The sequence below is a fragment of the Nesoenas mayeri genome (assembly GCF_963082525.1).
Source record: "Nesoenas mayeri genome assembly, chromosome: 23".
Classification (NCBI taxonomy): Eukaryota; Metazoa; Chordata; class Aves; order Columbiformes; family Columbidae; genus Nesoenas; species Nesoenas mayeri.
Window position 1 is genome coordinate 1,958,284 of NC_137574.1, and position 17,458 is coordinate 1,975,741.

The 17,458-nt window shown below is 54.0% G+C and overlaps 3 protein-coding genes across 3 annotated transcripts; 1 reads left to right on the forward strand and 2 right to left on the reverse strand.

Annotated features, from left to right (window-relative positions):
• Positions 1-494: 494 nt before the first annotated feature.
• On the reverse strand, positions 495-9,743 carry SLC16A4 (solute carrier family 16 member 4; the record flags this gene model as incomplete). The annotated part of the gene is made up of 9 exons (XM_080358203.1): positions 495-640; positions 3,397-3,490; positions 4,174-4,385; positions 5,525-5,971; positions 6,452-6,613; positions 7,247-7,390; positions 8,096-8,228; positions 9,109-9,209; positions 9,728-9,743. The coding sequence occupies 9 exons, from the start codon at positions 9,741-9,743 to the stop codon at positions 495-497; spliced, it is 1,455 nt and encodes a 484-aa protein (XP_080214329.1).
• A 963-nt stretch (positions 9,744-10,706) lies between these two features.
• LAMTOR5 (late endosomal/lysosomal adaptor, MAPK and MTOR activator 5) lies at positions 10,707-12,245 on the reverse strand. Its single transcript, XM_080358351.1, has 4 exons — positions 12,148-12,245; positions 11,943-12,004; positions 11,292-11,409; positions 10,707-11,068 (listed from the first exon to the last, which is right to left on the reverse strand). The coding sequence occupies exons 1-4, from the start codon at positions 12,180-12,182 to the stop codon at positions 11,008-11,010; spliced, it is 276 nt and encodes a 91-aa protein (XP_080214477.1). The 5' UTR covers positions 12,183-12,245; the 3' UTR covers positions 10,707-11,007.
• Positions 12,246-14,676: 2,431 nt separating this feature from the next.
• Positions 14,677-16,506, forward strand: PROK1 (prokineticin 1; the record flags this gene model as incomplete). The annotated part of the gene is made up of 3 exons (XM_080358427.1): positions 14,677-14,748; positions 15,276-15,401; positions 16,387-16,506. The coding sequence occupies 3 exons, from the start codon at positions 14,677-14,679 to the stop codon at positions 16,504-16,506; spliced, it is 318 nt and encodes a 105-aa protein (XP_080214553.1).
• Between the last annotated feature and the right edge of the window lie 952 nt (positions 16,507-17,458).

The window sequence follows — 17,458 nt, forward strand, 5'->3', positions numbered from 1 at the left end:
CCGGGAAACACGGGATCAGAGCGAAGCCTGGGTCCATCTGAGCCGCGGGCATTATTTTCCCCAATCCAATAACGCTTTACACAACCTATTTCTCAGGTGGCTTTAATTACACATGCACGAGAAATAACGAGAGATACAAACTGTCAATCCGTCACCTAAAAATTCCCATTTTTGCTGTTTGTTTCGTGGTGCGGATGGTCCGTGCTGGCGATCGCTCTCTGATCGTGTCTGTGCTGGCGATCGCTCTCTGATCGTGTCCGTGCTGCCGATCGCTCTCTGATCGTGTCCGTGCTGGCGATCGCTCTCTGATCGTGTCTGTGCTGGCGATCGCTCTCTGATCGTGTCCGTGCTGCCGATCGCTCTCTGATCGTGTCTGTGCTGGCGATCGCTCTCTGATCGTGTCCGTGCTGGCGATCGCTCTCTGATCGTGTCCGTGCTGCCGATCGCTCTCTGATCGTGTCTGTCCTGCTGTTCGCTCTCCGATGGCGATGCGATCAAAGCTCGGCACCCACGTTGGCTTTTTTTAGCTTCCATTTTTGGGCCGAAGGCTCAAAGAAGAAGGAGACGGGCGAGATGAGAGCGCAGGCGCCAGCCAGGAGGAAGGAGCAGACGTATGTCTGAGTGTAGTCGTACAGCCACCCTGCGGGAGAAGAGATTCTGATTAAAGCGCTGGGATTTTTCTCATCATTTTGGGAGGTGGGCGGCAAGCAAAGGATGTGTGTTCTCATTTAAGAATTCCTCGGATATTTTAAGTTCTCTTAACTCCTCGTGTGCCTGCTGCTGGGCAGCATTTATGTGGACACTTAGGGCTATTCCCACTGGTGTAACAGGAAAACTTGTAGGTTTTTCTTCCCAGAACTAACGTCTGATCCTTTTAGTGCGTGTGGATTTTAATTTGATCAAATCTAATCCCTGATGTTTTTTCCCATTTAAATGAATGGGCCTAAAGCAGCTGCGGCAGCAGATGGAAGGTCCCGCTTGCACGTGTTGGCGTTCGCGACATCTGGGCTGCAAACTCCGCTCCTCCCCCTCGCGGCGCGGAGCAGACCCGGCTCAGCACACCCTGCCCAGCCCCAGAGACCCCAGCCCAGGCATCACAACCCATGAATCTGCGAGGGGGCAGGTCAAATGACCTCAAAATGGTTGGTTTAGCTACAGCACCTCGCGTCTACACAATCATTTTAAACATGGGTAATTCCTTGGAAACTACACAAAGCGATGGGGCTGCTTTTCTTTCTATTTTTTTCCCTTTTGTCTTTTCCAGGCACTTTGTGTTGGTTTGTGCCTTTCCTGGGGCCATTGTGGCTGTTTCTGGTCCAGGACCGTGAGCCTCGGCGGGTCCCGCGGCGCTGGATCCGTGACCCAAATGGTTTGTGGGGTGGTTTATTATCCAAGGCGGGATGTGGGGTTTTTGCCATCTGAAAACCTCTGCGATATGGACAGGAGGAGGACGCTCAGGTTTGTAAGTTGTACAGGACAGAGAGCCCCAGTTGAGCTCCGATTTATTTAAATTACTTTAAAATATCCGTCAGGATCTTTAATTTTTCGGGGTTTGGGGGTTTTTGGTTGGTTGGTTGGGCTCTTTGGTTTTGTTTTTCCAGCAGTGTTGGCGGACGAGGAGCCACGAAGGAGCCTCCAAACTGCTCACCCTGGGCTTTCCCTCGGACTCGCTGCCTCCTCAATTAAGGGCTTTTAATTAAACACATTTGCAGGTAAATCACCTTTTCTGTTGTATTGCAATGAGGCTTTGTTCTAGCATGCCAGAGAAGCATTTTTAGCCCATTCTCATTTCACCTTGTGTTTCACTGCATTAAAAATACTTGAGTTTTTCAAACTTGTAGCTCTAAAGTCCAGGTTTTGGGGAGTCGGAGGCACCAAACCCCGGGGTCTCACACAGCATTTAAATCCCGTTCTATACTCTGCAAGGAGCAGATGCTTTTGGACACTTCATTAGTAACTCTTGCACATATTCAGTTTCTGTGCCTAACACAGCCGTCTTGGATGAGAAAAGTGCAGAATTAATCTTGGATCACTAATTGAGACCCTGCACTCTGAATCTGTTCCTCTCACTTCAGCTCCAGCGAGACGGATCAGCGCGGGTTTTGCTGCTGGGCTCCATTTGGCCTTTATTCACCCCACCAGCATTAAAAAGACTGATTTCCGTGGGAGGCTTTTTGCGGGAAACCTGCTTGCTTTACAAAATCCCCAAGAGTTCGCGGGGTGACTTATTAGCGCTTTCAGAAACCAAAAGGTTTCCCATTAGCGAAAAGATATTGGAAGTGGCTGAAAGTGTAACCGCTACCTTAGCACGTATGATGCATGGATAAGAGCGAGCCAAATTATTTAGTGTTTTTCATAGTGTATGTAACTGCGCTGGGGAATTTACTGCGATGGTCGGGTCGGGATTGCTGGATGTATATCTTGTGGCAGCAGAGGGGACGGTGCGTGCTGTAGGTTGTGTATCACAGTGACAGGTAAAGCACGCTCAAAATTGCATCCGCATACAGAGTTTTGCCAACCTAGAAATAACTGATTAGAGAAATCAATATTTTGTAACATGCGGCGTTGCCGAAACGTTGCAGGAGTTGGGATTTACAGACCCCACCGGGGGCGGGAGGCGATAAATGAGGAAGCAGCTACCGGGTTTATTCTGTGTTCAGGACACGTTTGCTGGGTAAGGGACGGGATGTTGTTCACGCTGATATTTGACTTTGGAGCTTGTTGGAGTTTGTTTGCACCATGGGGAGAGCTCAGATGCTGGTTCCAGCTGTCAGGTTTGCCTAAGGGGGCGTCAGGGATAGGAAAAGCTGTACTGGCCAGGGCGTTGGAGAACAAGTCTCTTGCTTGTGAGCTGAGACTAGAGGTTTACTTTTAAGCACTTAAATGTGCCAAATAGCCCAAACCACCTTGGGTTTGGGGCAGAGGGAGAAGAGGGAAAGGCTTTTCATCCTCCTCGTCTTTAGGCCCAGTTCTTGTGGCTGAGCTGTGTCGTCTTCCAAAGCAGAGACTATGGAGACCCCTCGTGTGCCAGCGTGGGGCCCGTCCATGCGTTACCTCCTCCCCTCCGACTTCAGGGTTATAACCCACGGCGGGAAATCCACGGTAAAAAAACCCAGCCGTGCTCAGGCTTTGAATGCCCACGCGGGGTTTCGCCTCCTTTTTCCACACGCAGCCGTCAAACTAACGGTTGGGTTTTGCAAATTTGGGAGCAAAATATTCCCCACGTGCAAAGACGAGTTTCTGATATGTGTTTGATTTTGTTTGTTTGTTTTCCCACTTGGGCAGGAGGGTGAGCACCAGCTGTTCCATCCCTGGGGGTCCACAGTGGGTGTATATCCCATGTATACATTATGGATATCCCCTATATACGTTACGTATATCCCATGTATACGTTACCTGCGAGTGGGGGTCCCCCCGCGGCCGCGATCCCAGCAAAGAAAGCAGCAAACCCCAAGTAGCTATGGAGCTTTTCCACCCCCACGAGATCCACCTGCGTGTAAAAGCAAATGGGGAGTTATTACAAGCACAAGAGATTTATGATCTTATTTGTCCTGAGGAGTTTCCTACTCAGCTGCAGTTTCGAAAGGATCCTGCACCTTTAGGTCTGATCCAGCCTGGAATTCGCTCGCCTCCCCAAGTCCAGCATGGAAATGATGAGGATCTGAGATGCTTTTCTGCATCTCCCCAAACCAGTAACGCTGCCCAGACTTTGAGGAAGACGTGTTGAACTCTGAATTCCTTCCCAGAAAGAAATGTCCCATTATAAGCAGAGAATAGTTTGGGTTGGAAGGGACCTTCAGGGCTTGTCTAGTCCAACCCCAAAAGCCAGAAAATTGTCAATATTCAAAAAATAATGGTGTCTCCTTATCCTGTTGTGACTGGTCTGTTGCAGGTAATGCTGGTGTTGCAGTAATTTTGGGGTTGGGAGGAGATGTGCACAACCCTCTGCGTTAGGGAGATGGGGACCAGTCCAAATCCATTTCAATTTATTACCTCAAGGAGCAATCTCCTTTAGGAACAAGGCCGTGGGAGGCAATTAGCGGGGCAAAAATCATTAAAACCCAGCATTAAACACACGGTGCACGCAGCTCTGCAACAGGGTCTTCAAAGAGTTTTGGAACACTGTTGGAAACGCCACGTTCATCATGGTTTTTTTCCGCAGCGTCCACTCACCAGCACGGGGAGCACCAGCGCCATGAAGCCGCCGCAGCAGCCGCCGAAGGCCACCACGTAGGCCAGCAGCAGCGGGAAGGAGGTGGCCAGGGCCCCCAGCAGGTTGGCGACGCCGGCCAGGAGCAGGTAAACCACATGGTAATGGTATCTCTTGGTCCAATTCTGGTCGGCGATCCAGCCCGAGAGCAGCTGGCTCAGCGTCTCCGTGATGCCTGCGGGGGGAGTTTGGCAGAACATCAATAATTACTTGATTCCTCGTTATCGTTCTGCTGTTCCGTAAAAATTAATGTAAAATTAATGCCTTTATAGTGGAAATACCTTTTTCCTTTACTTTGGTCCCTGCTAGTGCCAAGTGGGCTGTGAAAATTCAATTAAGGGCTCTTTAGTAAAACAGGGAAGATGAGCTTGCTGTCCGATCGCTTTTTTCAAGACAGAGAAAAAGCAGAATATTGGGGAGAAACACACTTAGGAGACTTTAATTTCTAGAAAGGATAGAAGACCAAGATATTCTTTTAAAGGCTCAGCTAACTTTTGATACTTGGATTTCCCATTTCTCGGTGTTTCCTGAAGTGACGCTGGCTGTCAGCGGGTACTGACCGCCTGTCCCTTCTCTGCTCAATTTAACACGTCAGATTAATTGCTGTGCTGTCCTTCCAGATCCCTTGACAGCGTCCGTCATTTCTAGGTATGACATGGAAGTAAAATCTATTTTGTTTACAATAAACTATTTCATGATGACTGAGGTTGCGGACGCTTTCTTAACCCGCTGTGACTTTAGTGTTAATCCCGGTTTAGCATCAGGCCCGTTGTCCTTTTTTGGGGCTGTGGGTGGTTGTTGTTTGTGTGTGGCTGGTTTATTATTATTATTATTATTATTATTATTATTATTATTATTATTATTTTCCCCATGGGGGTGAATGTGCCTCATCCAAATGGCCAGGTCCAAGTTAATGTGGGTTTTTTCCCCTCCGATATTGAATTGTTCTCTCCCCGCACACATTCCCGGGTCAAACTGAAGGTCTTAAAACACCAAGTGCCTCCGGATTTCTGTGCCTTGTGGGCTGATGCAGAGCCGGGGCCATGGTGGGGAGGCTCTAGGAGCATAGATAGCACCTATGGAATTGGAAATGCGTGGGTTTTCAGTGCACTGAGGACGGGGAAACATCCAGAACCACCCACCATGTGAGAAAGACTTTGTACATCTATATACAGCAGCGGGGTAAAGGCTGCGAGCTCAACCTCTTCCATGCAGATTTATTCTAAGACACGTTTGGGACTATTTCTTGGCAAGATTTGTGTTGCTTTTCTTGCCTGCTCGGTACAACCGTGTTGAAAAGCCGCTTTGCCGTACCCGCCGCCGCGATGAGGTAGGACGCGTCCATGCTGCCGATGCCCAGCGTCCGGGCTCGTGCCGCCAGGTGGAAGGTGGGCACGAAATAGGCCAAGTGGCTGAACACGAAGGACCAGGTGAAGATGGCAAAGAGGGGATCGCACAGCGGGGAGAGGTCCAGCAAGGGCTGGGGTTTCTCCTCCCTGGCCGGAGGGAGCGATGGGCTTCCCGCAGCACTGACGTCTCTACGGTGGGACGTGACGAGTCCCTCCGCGCTGGGACGCTCCTCATGTGCTTCCCCGCGGGTGGTTCCATCCGAGCATCCATCCAGGGCTTCTGGGGCTGGTTTTGGCGCTAAACACCCCCGGTTTGGGTTCTTCGCGGGGGGCCGGTGGGTGCTGGTGGGTCGCAGCAGCAGGCTGGACGGCACCAGGTTCAACATGATGCCGCCAAAAATCAGGAGGGTGCCTGCAGGAAGAGAGAAGATGCTCTTTTTCCTCTTTTTTCGTTCTACAACAGGGTGTAGTTCATATTGAACATGGAGAGAGCTCTGCCATAAGGAGCAGGTATCATACAGGAGCTTTTAATCCTATTTTTCTAGCTACAAATCCCATTTGCTGTGATGCGCGCAATGAATTCAGGGTTTGTTTTGTTTGCCCTCATTAGAAGCCCGTTTCACATGATGGACCTTCAAGGTGGCCTGAAATGGTGCAGTAAAGACAGGGATTTTCAGTTTTGCTTTCTGAGGTCTCTGTTTTGCCTCTGACTTAACTCTAATGACTGATTAAGTGTTTAATCATTAGCAAGATGTTCCCAACTAGCCCAGAAGAGGCAGAGCTGTTCCTTGCTGCAGCCAATCGTAGTTTTTAAAACGATCCTCTTATCCCACCCGGATGATTCTCAAACACTCTCTAAATGCTGATGACAAATGGGAGATGATGTGCTCACCCTGCCAGCCATAAAAATCGATGAGGAGCTGAGTGAAGGGCGCGATGAGGAACGTCAGCCCCATGCCGGCGCGGGCCACGGCGTTGGAGAAGCCCAACCGCGTCCTGCAGCGCTTGGCCGTCATCACCGCGGCCGCCTGGTAGAGGCAGGCGAACCCCAGACCTGCGGAATGGGGAGAAAATAATGCGTTCCTGCCCAAAAAGTGATTTGTTTGCGTTGTGAGCTTTGGGGACTCAAAGTGGCGCCGTCCCAAGCTCGTAGTGCCCGTAGCAGAGCTGCTCCATGGGGCGACTTTTGGTGTTGTGGTCAGTGGAGAAGAAGATTGCGTGTGTGGTGGTTAGTACCTGGGGTTGTGTGTTTTGAGTAAGGGGTTTTAAAAGGTCGGGATTCATCTTGGGGCTGGGAAAACAGCAAGAGAAAGGGCTGTGGGGCATTGGAACAGGCTGCCCAGGGCAGTGCTGGAGTCACCATCCCTGGAGGGTTGGACAGACAGACATGAGGTTCTCAGGACATGGGGCAGTGCCGGGGTGGGGAACAGGTGGAGTGAATGATCTTGAGATCTTGATGATCCCTTCCAACCAAAATGATTTTCTGCTTTTATGTGAATTGGATCTAGCGTGTTGAAACTGGTATTTTATGCTCCTGAGCCTGAAGCTTTGGGGTTCCACACAGTGTCTCGTAGGAGGGAGCTGGGGATGGTTTCCTACGGAAGGACCTGCCTGGTTTAACATTCAAGGAGCTGCTTTTGCTCATCGTGCACGGGAAAATCGCTGCCCGACCGCGGGTTGCACTCACCCAGCAGGAACCCCATGGAGACGCAGAGGAAGGGGACGCTGGTGGCCTGGGTGCTCAGCAGGCAGCCCCCGCTGACCAGGCCGGCCCCGATGATGGACGTGGGGCGCTCGCCCAGCCTCCTGCAGACCACGGCCACGAGCGGGGCTGCAACGGAAAGCGCAGGGAGGAACCTGGGGCTGAAGGTGCCAAACGCTGCTTTGCAGGGTTTGGGGACTTGTATTGGGGTCATTGCATCCAGCGCCCCAGTCCAGGTGCCACCCGAGGAGGAACAGAGTGACATGAGACATTCAGGGTGAGTTCATGTGCGGCAGAGAGGCCCAGAGACCTTGTCTGGTACCCTGGGAACTTGGGGGATGGGTCGGGGGAAGGTGTCAAAGCCCACAGGTTCAAATGTCCTGAACCTGCTTGCTGATGCGCTCCCTGCTCAGCAGCTGGAATTATTCAGCTACTGGCTTGTGTGGAGGCCGTAATATCAGTGTTAAGATGAGGCTTTGCTCTGAATATAGATAATAAACCTGCTACAGCGAGGCAACGCGACACACAATCCCCGTCCTTGGGCCTGTGTGGGTACCAGCCACCCACTGCCCCTCACCCTGGCGTTGGGCACCACCGAACAGAGTCTGGTCCAACCTCTGACACCCACCCTGAGATACTGATCACATTGATCAGATCCCTCTCAGCATCTCTTCTCCAGCCTTTCCACATCACAAAGATGCTCCAGACCCCTCAGCATCTTTGTGTCCCTCCGCTGGACTCCCCAGTAATTCCTTGTCCTTCTGCAACCGGGGAGCCCCTGATATCGCAGCTTTAGGTTGCGGAGCTGTCCCCGTCCCCGCGGCCGCCGCTCACCTCCGAGGAAGCGCAGAGAGGACATGATGGAGCCGACCCAGCTGACCTGCTCGGAGGAGCCTCCCACATCCTCTTGGAAAGCCACGAAGAAAATCCCGAACGTCTTGAGCGTCCCCATGACGAGGACGTTGACCTGAGGTGCGAGCAGACGCGGGTGAGATGGCACAGGGGTCAGGCGGGAGGAAAAGCTTCTCCTTCTGCTCTCTATGTGTGGATGATCCGTTGTGTTGGGGGAGAAAGAGAGTGGGATGTGTTCGCTAATGGGTGTGTGTCGGGGAAATGGAACAAAATAACACTAGAGCCTGACTCTTGTAGGTTTTGTTTTCTCTGTAAGTTGTTTTTTAATGCTACAAAATAATCTGGATGGGTGTCAGCACTGTGAAGATCGCTGGCAGAGATGGGTGCTGAGCGGTTCCCAGGCTGGCCCTGCCGCGGGGACAAAGCACGGTTTATGGCCTTAATTTTAGCTCCCTCCCGCCTCCCCAACCGCGGGTGGTTAATGATCGGCAGCGAGTTAATTTGGACGCAGTGGGAGAGGGGAAAGGTTTCCTGCCCTTCCCAGCCTTCCCACCCGGGGACGGCGTTGTCTTCAACCCCAGTGGGAGGATGGTGTGCGGCATTAGAGCCTGTAGCATGGAGAATTAGTGCCTTGGAGCGCTGTGGAGGTGCCCGCACCCCATGCTGCTCCTGGGCACCCACCTGAATCCCCCACGATGGCATCTCACCCTTAATGAAGGTACGAGACACCCTTTGGGGTTTAAGCCCCAGGGCTGCTGTGTGTGAGTAGGGAAGCATCATTTCATCATCACAAACCGCCTTTGGGCTGCAGGGTGGGCGCCTCCGCCGCCGTTTCCAGGTGGTATTTGGGGGGGCCGGGGTGTCTGTGCTCAGCCAGCAGGACGTGGGGGAGTTTAGCCCGGTGTGTTCAGCCCGTCCCGGCCCCTGCTCCATCCGAGCGAGACTCCAGAGGCTCCACCAGCTCCGGGAGGGCTCGGGTGGGTTTTTGTGCTCACCAGGAAGAAGTGGAACACGACTCCCCACGCGCACCCTCCGGCCGCGGTGCCCGGGCTCCTCCCGGCTGCCGGCGCCTCCGCCTCTTCCTCCTTCCTTTCCCCTGGAAATGAGAATTTTGGGACACGTTAACACTTTGCTCTGTTGCTGTTTCAATTTACCTGCAAAAACTGCCCCCTCGGAAGCACCAGCTGCCTTGGAACCCGTTAGCTTTGCTGCTAACGGGGTAGTCAGCAGTATCTCGCCTTCAACTTTCGAGGGTGAGTGACGCTTTCATCGACCTCTTTGCCAACAGATGTTACGTTGCACATTATCACTGCCTGCAAACAGTTTAATGACCTTTCTCTTTCCCACCAAATCACTGTAACCACTGAAGCACTAAGGGATTTTATGTGACAAGCACTTTGCTGACTCTTCCGAGCGATAGTTTGGTTGGTTTGCGCCAGACGCTGCGGGTTCACCGTCTCTGTCCACCTTGGAGCTCCCATGGGGAGCTCCCCCGTTCCCATCCTGCTCTGCTCATCTCCCTCCTCTCACCCGTCCCGCAGCTCGGGATCCTGCCCGGTGGAGCAGCTGGACCTGATCAGCGCCAATGAACCTGAAATTTTTCCTTTTCCTTACCGCCTTGCTGCTGCATGCTGGAAAATCCTCCCCGAAACAGCCGCTTGCAAAGAGGAATCGTCTCTTCATTTGCTCCAGAGACTAAATCCCCCGTCCCTGACTTGACACCCCGAACTCTGGTCCTTCATTTGCCTCCGCTGATGACGATGGTGTCTGTCCTTCCTGACCAGCCCCCAAGCGGGACATGGAGCCGCTAGCGCTGGGTGGTTGGAGCCCATCCTCCTCCTCCTCCCGGACGCAGAGCCCGGCTTGCAGGGCCCCAAGGCCAGGAGTCCCTCCCCTTCCCCAGCAGGAAACCCGCGGCTTTTGGAGCCAAAATCCTGTTGGGAGGAAAGAGGAGGGGAAGCCTGCGAGGGCTTGAGCTCCAGGCGAAGCCCTGGGTGTTGCCAGAGTGGAGCAGAGCAGTAGGTGGCAACAGGGACTTAAGCCGAGCCTGGGGCTGCTGGCGGCTGCAGGGCAGCACAGCCCCATCCCTGCCTGTCCTGTGTTGCCCTTGGCCCGGTAAACTGCGTTTAGTTATTGGATTTCAGAGAATGACAACGGAACTGGTGAAGGGGCTGGAGCACAAGACACAACATCTCAAAGGAGCTGGGGATGCTTTACGGTGGAAGGAGCTGCTCGGTTTAACATTAAATGAGCTGCTTTTACTCAGGAAAATCGCTGCCCAGCCGAGAACAGGCAGCACAGGCACGTTCAGGTTTGAACTTCAATCCAAGGCGCAGGAAACAAGTAACTCCCACACAGAACGTTTAACCAGAGGAGGCTAAACATTTCCTAGGAGAAATTCCTTGGAAAGTCTTTGTACCTTTTCTACTAGAGGAGCCTCCATATATTCAAGTCTTGGTGCATTATTCTGTTTCTCTAGACATATGCTAATGAAGAAGGGACAGGGAGAAGTCACCTCACTGTGTTTAGCAACAAGGCAAAGCATCAGGCAACAGTTTTCCCAGCAGGAGCAAAGAGAAGCCAAGGCTTATTTTTCCAGGTCATTTATTGATTTATCCAACAACTAAGGCCACACACACATACACCTCATAGCATGTGATCATTACACGAGCTTGCTTGTGACCCACGTTTCAGCCTCAGCAGCACAAGTGCTACAATGTGAGTTGGAGACCCTGGTAGCTGCACAGGAGCTGTTAAGTGGAGAGCAGGAGCCTTCAGTCCAGGTTTGGTTACTAGAAGCACGTTCTGCGCCGGAGCAGCAGAGGAGAGCGGCTGTGGGATGAGGAGGAGCTGGGCCGGAGCGGGGAGTGCAGCGCGGTGCAGGTTCCCCAGGGTCAGGATGCCAACTTGTGCACTGCCACAGTGATGCTGTCGTGCTTCTGGATCATAATATTCCTAGAACACAAACAGGAATGACAGGATGGTTCGGGTTGAAGGGACCTTCACCCAGTGCCCCCCCTGCCATGACAAGGACATCTTCACCAGCTCAGGTTGCTCAGAGCCCCGTCCAGCCTGGCCTGGGATGTCTCCAGGGGTGGTTCATCCACCACCTCTCTGGGAACCTGGGCCAGGCTCTCACCACCCTCAGGCTCTCCCCTCTCTCAGGACAGACGCTCACCCGCTGTCCGACTCCAGGCACACCACGGGCGTATCGGTCGGGTCGGAGGTGAGCTTGGCCGCTTGCTGGGCGAGGACGGAGATGACCCCGGCGTGCTCATCCGAGAGGGTTCCCCGGCCTGCGAGAGACAGGAGATGTTGGCTGAAGCCACATGTGCCGGGTTGGTGCAGCCTCCTCCCTGGGCCAAAGCGGCTTCTCCCCTAATTGCCCTCAAAACACCAAACCCCTGAATTTAAGTGGCAGGAAGAGCTGGCTCCAGTTTCCTCCAGTGTGTGTGTAGGAAGCTGGGTACCATGGGCTCACAGCTGGTTTGGGGTGGAGGGGCCTCCCCAGTCCCCCAGTGCCCCCCCTGCCATGACAGGAACATCTTCAGCAGCTCAGGGTGCTCAGAGCCCCGTCCAGCCTGGCCTGGGATGTCTCCAGGATGTTCATCCACCACCTCTCTGGGTGACCCGGGCCAGGCTCTCACCCCCTCGGGGCACAAATTCCTTCCCCATGGCCTCGCTCGCTCTGGACGCTCCGCCCCACATCCCCCCCCCCTCCCACTTATTTTGCTGTGGGTCCCGCTGCCTCCCCCCCCCCGACCCCGGGAGCGCTCGGAGGGCGCGGGCAGGCCCCGCTGCCCCCACCCCGCGGTGCTCCGTTACTTACAGCCCAGGTTGAGCCCCTGCGAGTCGGTGCAGAGAACACCCACCACGGACGGGCTCTTCATGCTGCGGGGTGAGACAGCGGCCATGAGCGCCGGGCCCGCACTCCGCCAGGCCTCAGGCGGCCTGGGCCCCGCCCCCCGCCCCCCCCAGCCCGGTGCGGCACGGCCAGCCCTGTCCCTGTCCCCCGTGTCCCCCCCGGCCCGTACGTGTCCTCCAGGTGCTGCTCCAGCGTCCCCTCCATGCCGCCGGGCACCCCTTCACTTCCGCCCTACTCGGCCGCTCCTGGCAGCGGCGTCACCCACGTGACGCGCGGGGACGGCGCCTGCGCGGGGCCAAAAAGTTTCGCGGCGCGAAGGCGCCTGCGCAGCCTCATTGGGAGCATCGCGGGTGCACCCCCGAAACCGCTCCCGTCCCTGGGAGCTGCCGGGGCTCCGTGCAGGGCGGCACCACTGCGGGCTCACGTATGCCCTCATTTCGGGGGGTTGCTGCAAATGCCGACCCCGCACCCCCCGCTCTCTAAACCAACCCCCCCGGGCGGCCCTTTTCCCACAGAGCACGTGGCACAGCTGCCGTTCTTGGGTTATTTTTCCTCTCTTTTCTCCGCATTTATACTCCTGAGTGTGGTTTATTAGCGGTTTCCCCTCCTCTCCCTTCAGGATTTGCATGGTAAAATGAAATTCGAGCGGTGGATTAATGGGGGGGGCCCCCACACACCCTCCCCAGCCAGAGCATCCTCTGGACCACAGTGAGGGATGCAGGGATGCAGGGACATGGGGACCACGGGCTGGAGCCCAATATCCGCAGCAAGAAGAGCCACACTGGACTGGTGTGTGCGGTGCTGGGGGGGGTCAGGACCCCCACCCCATTCCCACAGAGCAGAGAGGTGCTAAAAGGGATGCTCAGCCCTGCTCCGCTGCAAGGAGCCCCCCCAAAAACCGAGCCCCACCGAGAGTGGGAGGTAATTTATGTCGGGTGCATCGTGGTGCTCGGTGACGCTAATAAGGTGCCGGCTGAATCCGTTTGCGGCTGCGCCCGGTGATAGATCTCGGCTTGTCAGGTCAGAAAATTAAAATGTTATTGATGGGGGAAGCGAAGTGCAGCAGGATTTTATTATTTATTATTTTATTTTTCGTGTTTTATTTATGTTTCTTCCTCCTCAAGTCAAGCGGGGAGCTCCCTCGGGCAGCACCCCGATCCTGCACGCCCGGGGGCTCCCCGCTGCCTTACTGGGTGATTTAGGATTACTTATATTGTTTTAATGATTATTTTCCCCCCACCCTGGGTAGCAACACAGGACAAAGGTACAAATATTCCCCCGCAAGGCTGGGTCCACATCCCCCCCATCCCATCCGCATCTCAGCACAACTTCCCTTCTGATGGGGAAGGTTTTTGGAGGAGTTGGGATTAATTAATTCAAGCCCAGGTGGAGGAGACTTGAGAGAAGCAGCAGAACAGCTGCCACATCAAAAGAAGTGCTGCTCTCCGGGCAGGGAAATGCCTGGGCTATTTTTAACTAATTAAATAGATGATTTAGCACTGGACTGATACTCTACAAAAGAAGTTCAACAGAAAAGGCCCATTAAGCCACGTGGCTCTGATCAAACCCTGATTTCAACCCCCAGCCCATCACTTCGGGCCATGTTTTACCCCCCCGGGCTGAGCCCCCCGGCTGCTCCCGGTCCCTAATTTGCCCCCATGGACCAGATCTGTTGAACACGCTCCATCCCCTTGAGAGAGAATTTTGGGGCTGTGGCTCCTCCTGACTGGGAGAATCCCCAAAATCAGCCTCAAGGGTGTTTATTCCTCAGTGAGAAAAGCCAGAAGAGACTAAATTCAAAGTGCTGGTGGGGAGCTCTGGTAGCCCAGCTTCATCCTGGGGGTCCCGGCTGGATCCAGCACCATGTGTTGGTATTTAAACTTTTATTATAGATATATTTGTTTGTAAATTGCTGGACTCCCAAAGGGCTGCATGGGAGGAGGTGACGGGTGACACGCAGCCCCAGCTCCATGACGATGTCGCATGGCAGAGGCGGCAGAGATTTCTTGCTCCTTTTTCCCCCGAGCACATTGGGATGTTGTCCCTTCCATCCCCTCAGGATGTCGAAATTGAAAAAGAAGCCGATAATTCCATCTTTTCCTGCCTTTTTAGCTTCTTTAGCAACCGCTGCTCTTATTCCCGTATGCTCGCAGCAGATGCACCAAATGCTATTTGAGGTATAGCGGATATACATCAAGCCATAAATCAACATTAAATGCAAACACAAACACACCGTCATTACTGAAGGAGATGTTATTCCCTCTCTGCCTTCTTTGATTCTCAGAAACAGATGCAGCCGAGTCTTTATTTCTACAGGATATTTATCACAGAGCCACATTATTACACATTGTGCTCTTACGAGCCGAGAAGTAGCAAGGTAACTTTATTAGTGTGTTTTCTTTTAGCTAAATAATCACAAATTCTTAATGAATTTCTTAAGTACACCTGTCAGGGATAGAAGACATAGAGGTGTGGTTGGAAAATCCAGCTGTGTTGGCTTAGCTGAAAAATCACCCCGGGACATGGTGTGGGTGGGAGAGGTGGGATCTTCTCCCTTCCTCGGTGGTTCATTGGTATTTTTTTAATACCATTAGAGATTCAGGTCTCATCTGCGTGTTGTGAGATCATCGGGGAAGACACGGCGCTGGGGGGTTATATAGGGCGGGAGGTGCGGGGCTGCTGCAGAGCAGCAGAGACCATGGGCTGGTTCCTGCAAACCCTCCTCCTGCTCCTGCTCGTCACCCCCGGGCCCGGCGCCGTCATCACGGGGGTAAGTGCTGATCCATCCCCAACACGGGACATTTATCTATTTTTGTTATTACGTTTTCCAAAATAAGGCAGGAATCGGTGGCTTTTGCTGTTTGCTTTTTAAGTGTGATTTAGTTCATTTTATTTTGTGTTTTATATTGCATGTTATGTTTATTTATTGATCTATTTACCCCATTTATTACTCATTATTCCGGCACACGGATGCTGTTCCCACATCCATCTCACCTGTGTGGGAAGTCACTCCCGTGAGTTGCTCCTTCTGCTTCTTCCCCCAGCGCCGCGTCAGGTTTTAGGAAGTTTTCCAGAAGCGAAAAAAATCGCACATCCCTATGGGCACCCCAACCCCATCACCCCCATCCAACCTCCGCCCTGCCCCAAACCTCCCCAGCTTACCCCCAAACGCGAGACCCCCATAGCCCCCCATTGAGAGGTTACCCCAGCAGTTTGGTGTGGGCTGATTTCTGCGCTGCCCCCCAGAAGGGATAGTGACGTGTTCCCGGGTCCCGCTGACGCTGTCCCTGTCCCCAGGCCTGCGAGCGGGACCTGCAGTGCGGCAGCGGGACCTGCTGCGCCGTCAGCCTCTGGCTGCGGGGGCTGCGGATGTGCACCCCCCTGGGACAGGAGGGGGACGAGTGCCACCCCTTCAGCCACAAGGTACCTGGGCGGGGGTCAAGGACTGGGTAAAGGGGACCGAGCTTTGGGATGGGGATGGGGGTCAGTGTTAGGGGGCTGGGGTGGGTTTGGGATGAGGCTCCGGCAGCAGCGTTGGGGTCCCCGAGCTGGTGCGGTGCAGCTGGTTCCAGCCTCTAAATGACTTGAGCAACCTCCTGCCTGCCTGTGTCACCCAAAATCAGAGAATCGTTTTGGTTGGAAAAGCCCCTCGAGATCATCGAGTCCACCCATTCCCCACCCCGGCACTGCCCCATGTCCTGAGAACCTCATGTCTGTCTGTCCAGCCCTCCAGGGATGGTGACTCCAGCACTGCCCTGGGCAGCCTGTTCCAATGCCCCACAGCCCTTTGGGGAAGAAATTGTTCCTAAATCCAACCTCAACCTCCCCTGGCGCAACTTGAGGCCGTTTCCTCTGCTCCTGGCGCTTGTTCCTGGGGAGCAGAGCCCGACCCCCCTGGCTCCAAGCTCCTTTCAGGCAGTTCAGAGATGAGAAGGTCTCCCCTCAGCTCCTGTTCTCCTGGGGATGCTCGGATGTCCCGTGGGTGCTGCTGACCATGACCGAGCCACCCAGCCCGTTCATTTAAAGCAAAGCGCCCCTGCGCTGCTCCAAACTGAGCCGCAAATGCTCCGCCAAGCGAGGAGAAGCCGAGTTAATACCCAGGCGCCGCGATTTCTGTCCCATAAGCAACCCCAGCGCACTGATCCCCGCAATCCCTCCTCCGCGAGGATTTAGCAGCAGCATCCCGGCCCGGGGGGAGCGTCCCGCTCCCCGCTCCCGTATCGATCCTGCGAGATTTAGTGCTGCCGCAGGTTCTGCTCACACAAGGAAGGTGCGAAGGGCTTCAGAGGGATCAAAAATTAATTTCAGGCGTATGTCTATTAAAGCTCTGAGAAGAGCCGGGGATTTTCGGTGCCGGTTGATAGCTTTGTGCCCGCAGCCGAGCCCCGACACTCTCGTCTCTCCCCAGGTCCCGTTCTTCGGGAAGCGCCAGCACCACACCTGCCCGTGTCTGCCCAACTTCATCTGCTCCAGGTTCCTCGACGGCCGCTACCGCTGCTCCCTCGACTTCAAGAACATCGATTTTTAGGGTGGTGCTGCCGGCTGCCCAACCCTGAGCCCCCCGCGCCCATTTCTTCCCCTCTCCCGCAGCCGCCGGGTGCCCACTTTGCATCTTAAAAGTGCTTTTCTGAGTGTTGCTATAAGCTCTGTGTTATATGGGGAAACTGAGGCACGCTCAGGCCAAGCTGCTCCAAGGTCTGGCTTAGCAAAGCTCTGCCCCAGCCCCAAGCAGAACCCGGCTCTAGCGAAGGAGCGGAGTGAAGGGGGGTGTGCGTGGCAAACATTTGTGGCCTCAAAAATCCCTTTCCCAAGGTGTTCTGTGCATGTCGTGGCTGCCACCTCCCTGTCACCTCCCTGCTGTATTTTATACACTAAAAACCAACTGTGATGCAATCTGGGAAGAGCAAAAGTGGTTTTTATCCTGGCACATGATAAAATCTGCGATGTAAAGATGAGCAGCATCATTTATCTACCAAAGCCTCCCCAAAGCTGAGCCCGGTTGTGCGGGCGGTGGCGGAGACTCGACTTTAATTGATTTTACTTGTGCGGCAGGAAAGACAAAAATCAGAGGGGCAGAAACTTCCTTTTACAGGGAGTTTTAGCAGCTTTCCCACAATTCCTACTGCACAAACCATTCCCGTAGTAATCCCCATCATATTGCCCCATCACGTCTTATCGGTGTATTTAAAAAGCCTGTTGATCTAATCTCTCTTGCAGCTAGAATAAATTGATATCAAGTAGCTGGGCATGGGGGGATTGAGGGATGGGTTTCCCCAAAGTTCAAGCACCGCAATGTGTTTGGCAGCGGCCGGGGCCAGATGTGGCGTTTGGGATGCAGGGAAATGTTTTCCAGCTTAAGCATCTGCTTGGGGTCCAGGTACCGCCTGGGATTTGGGGGCCACTCTTGGTGTCACTTGAGTCTGAGAGGAGAGCGGGGTGTTGGGGTTAATGAACTGTGCTAAGAGTTAGTGCCGACACGC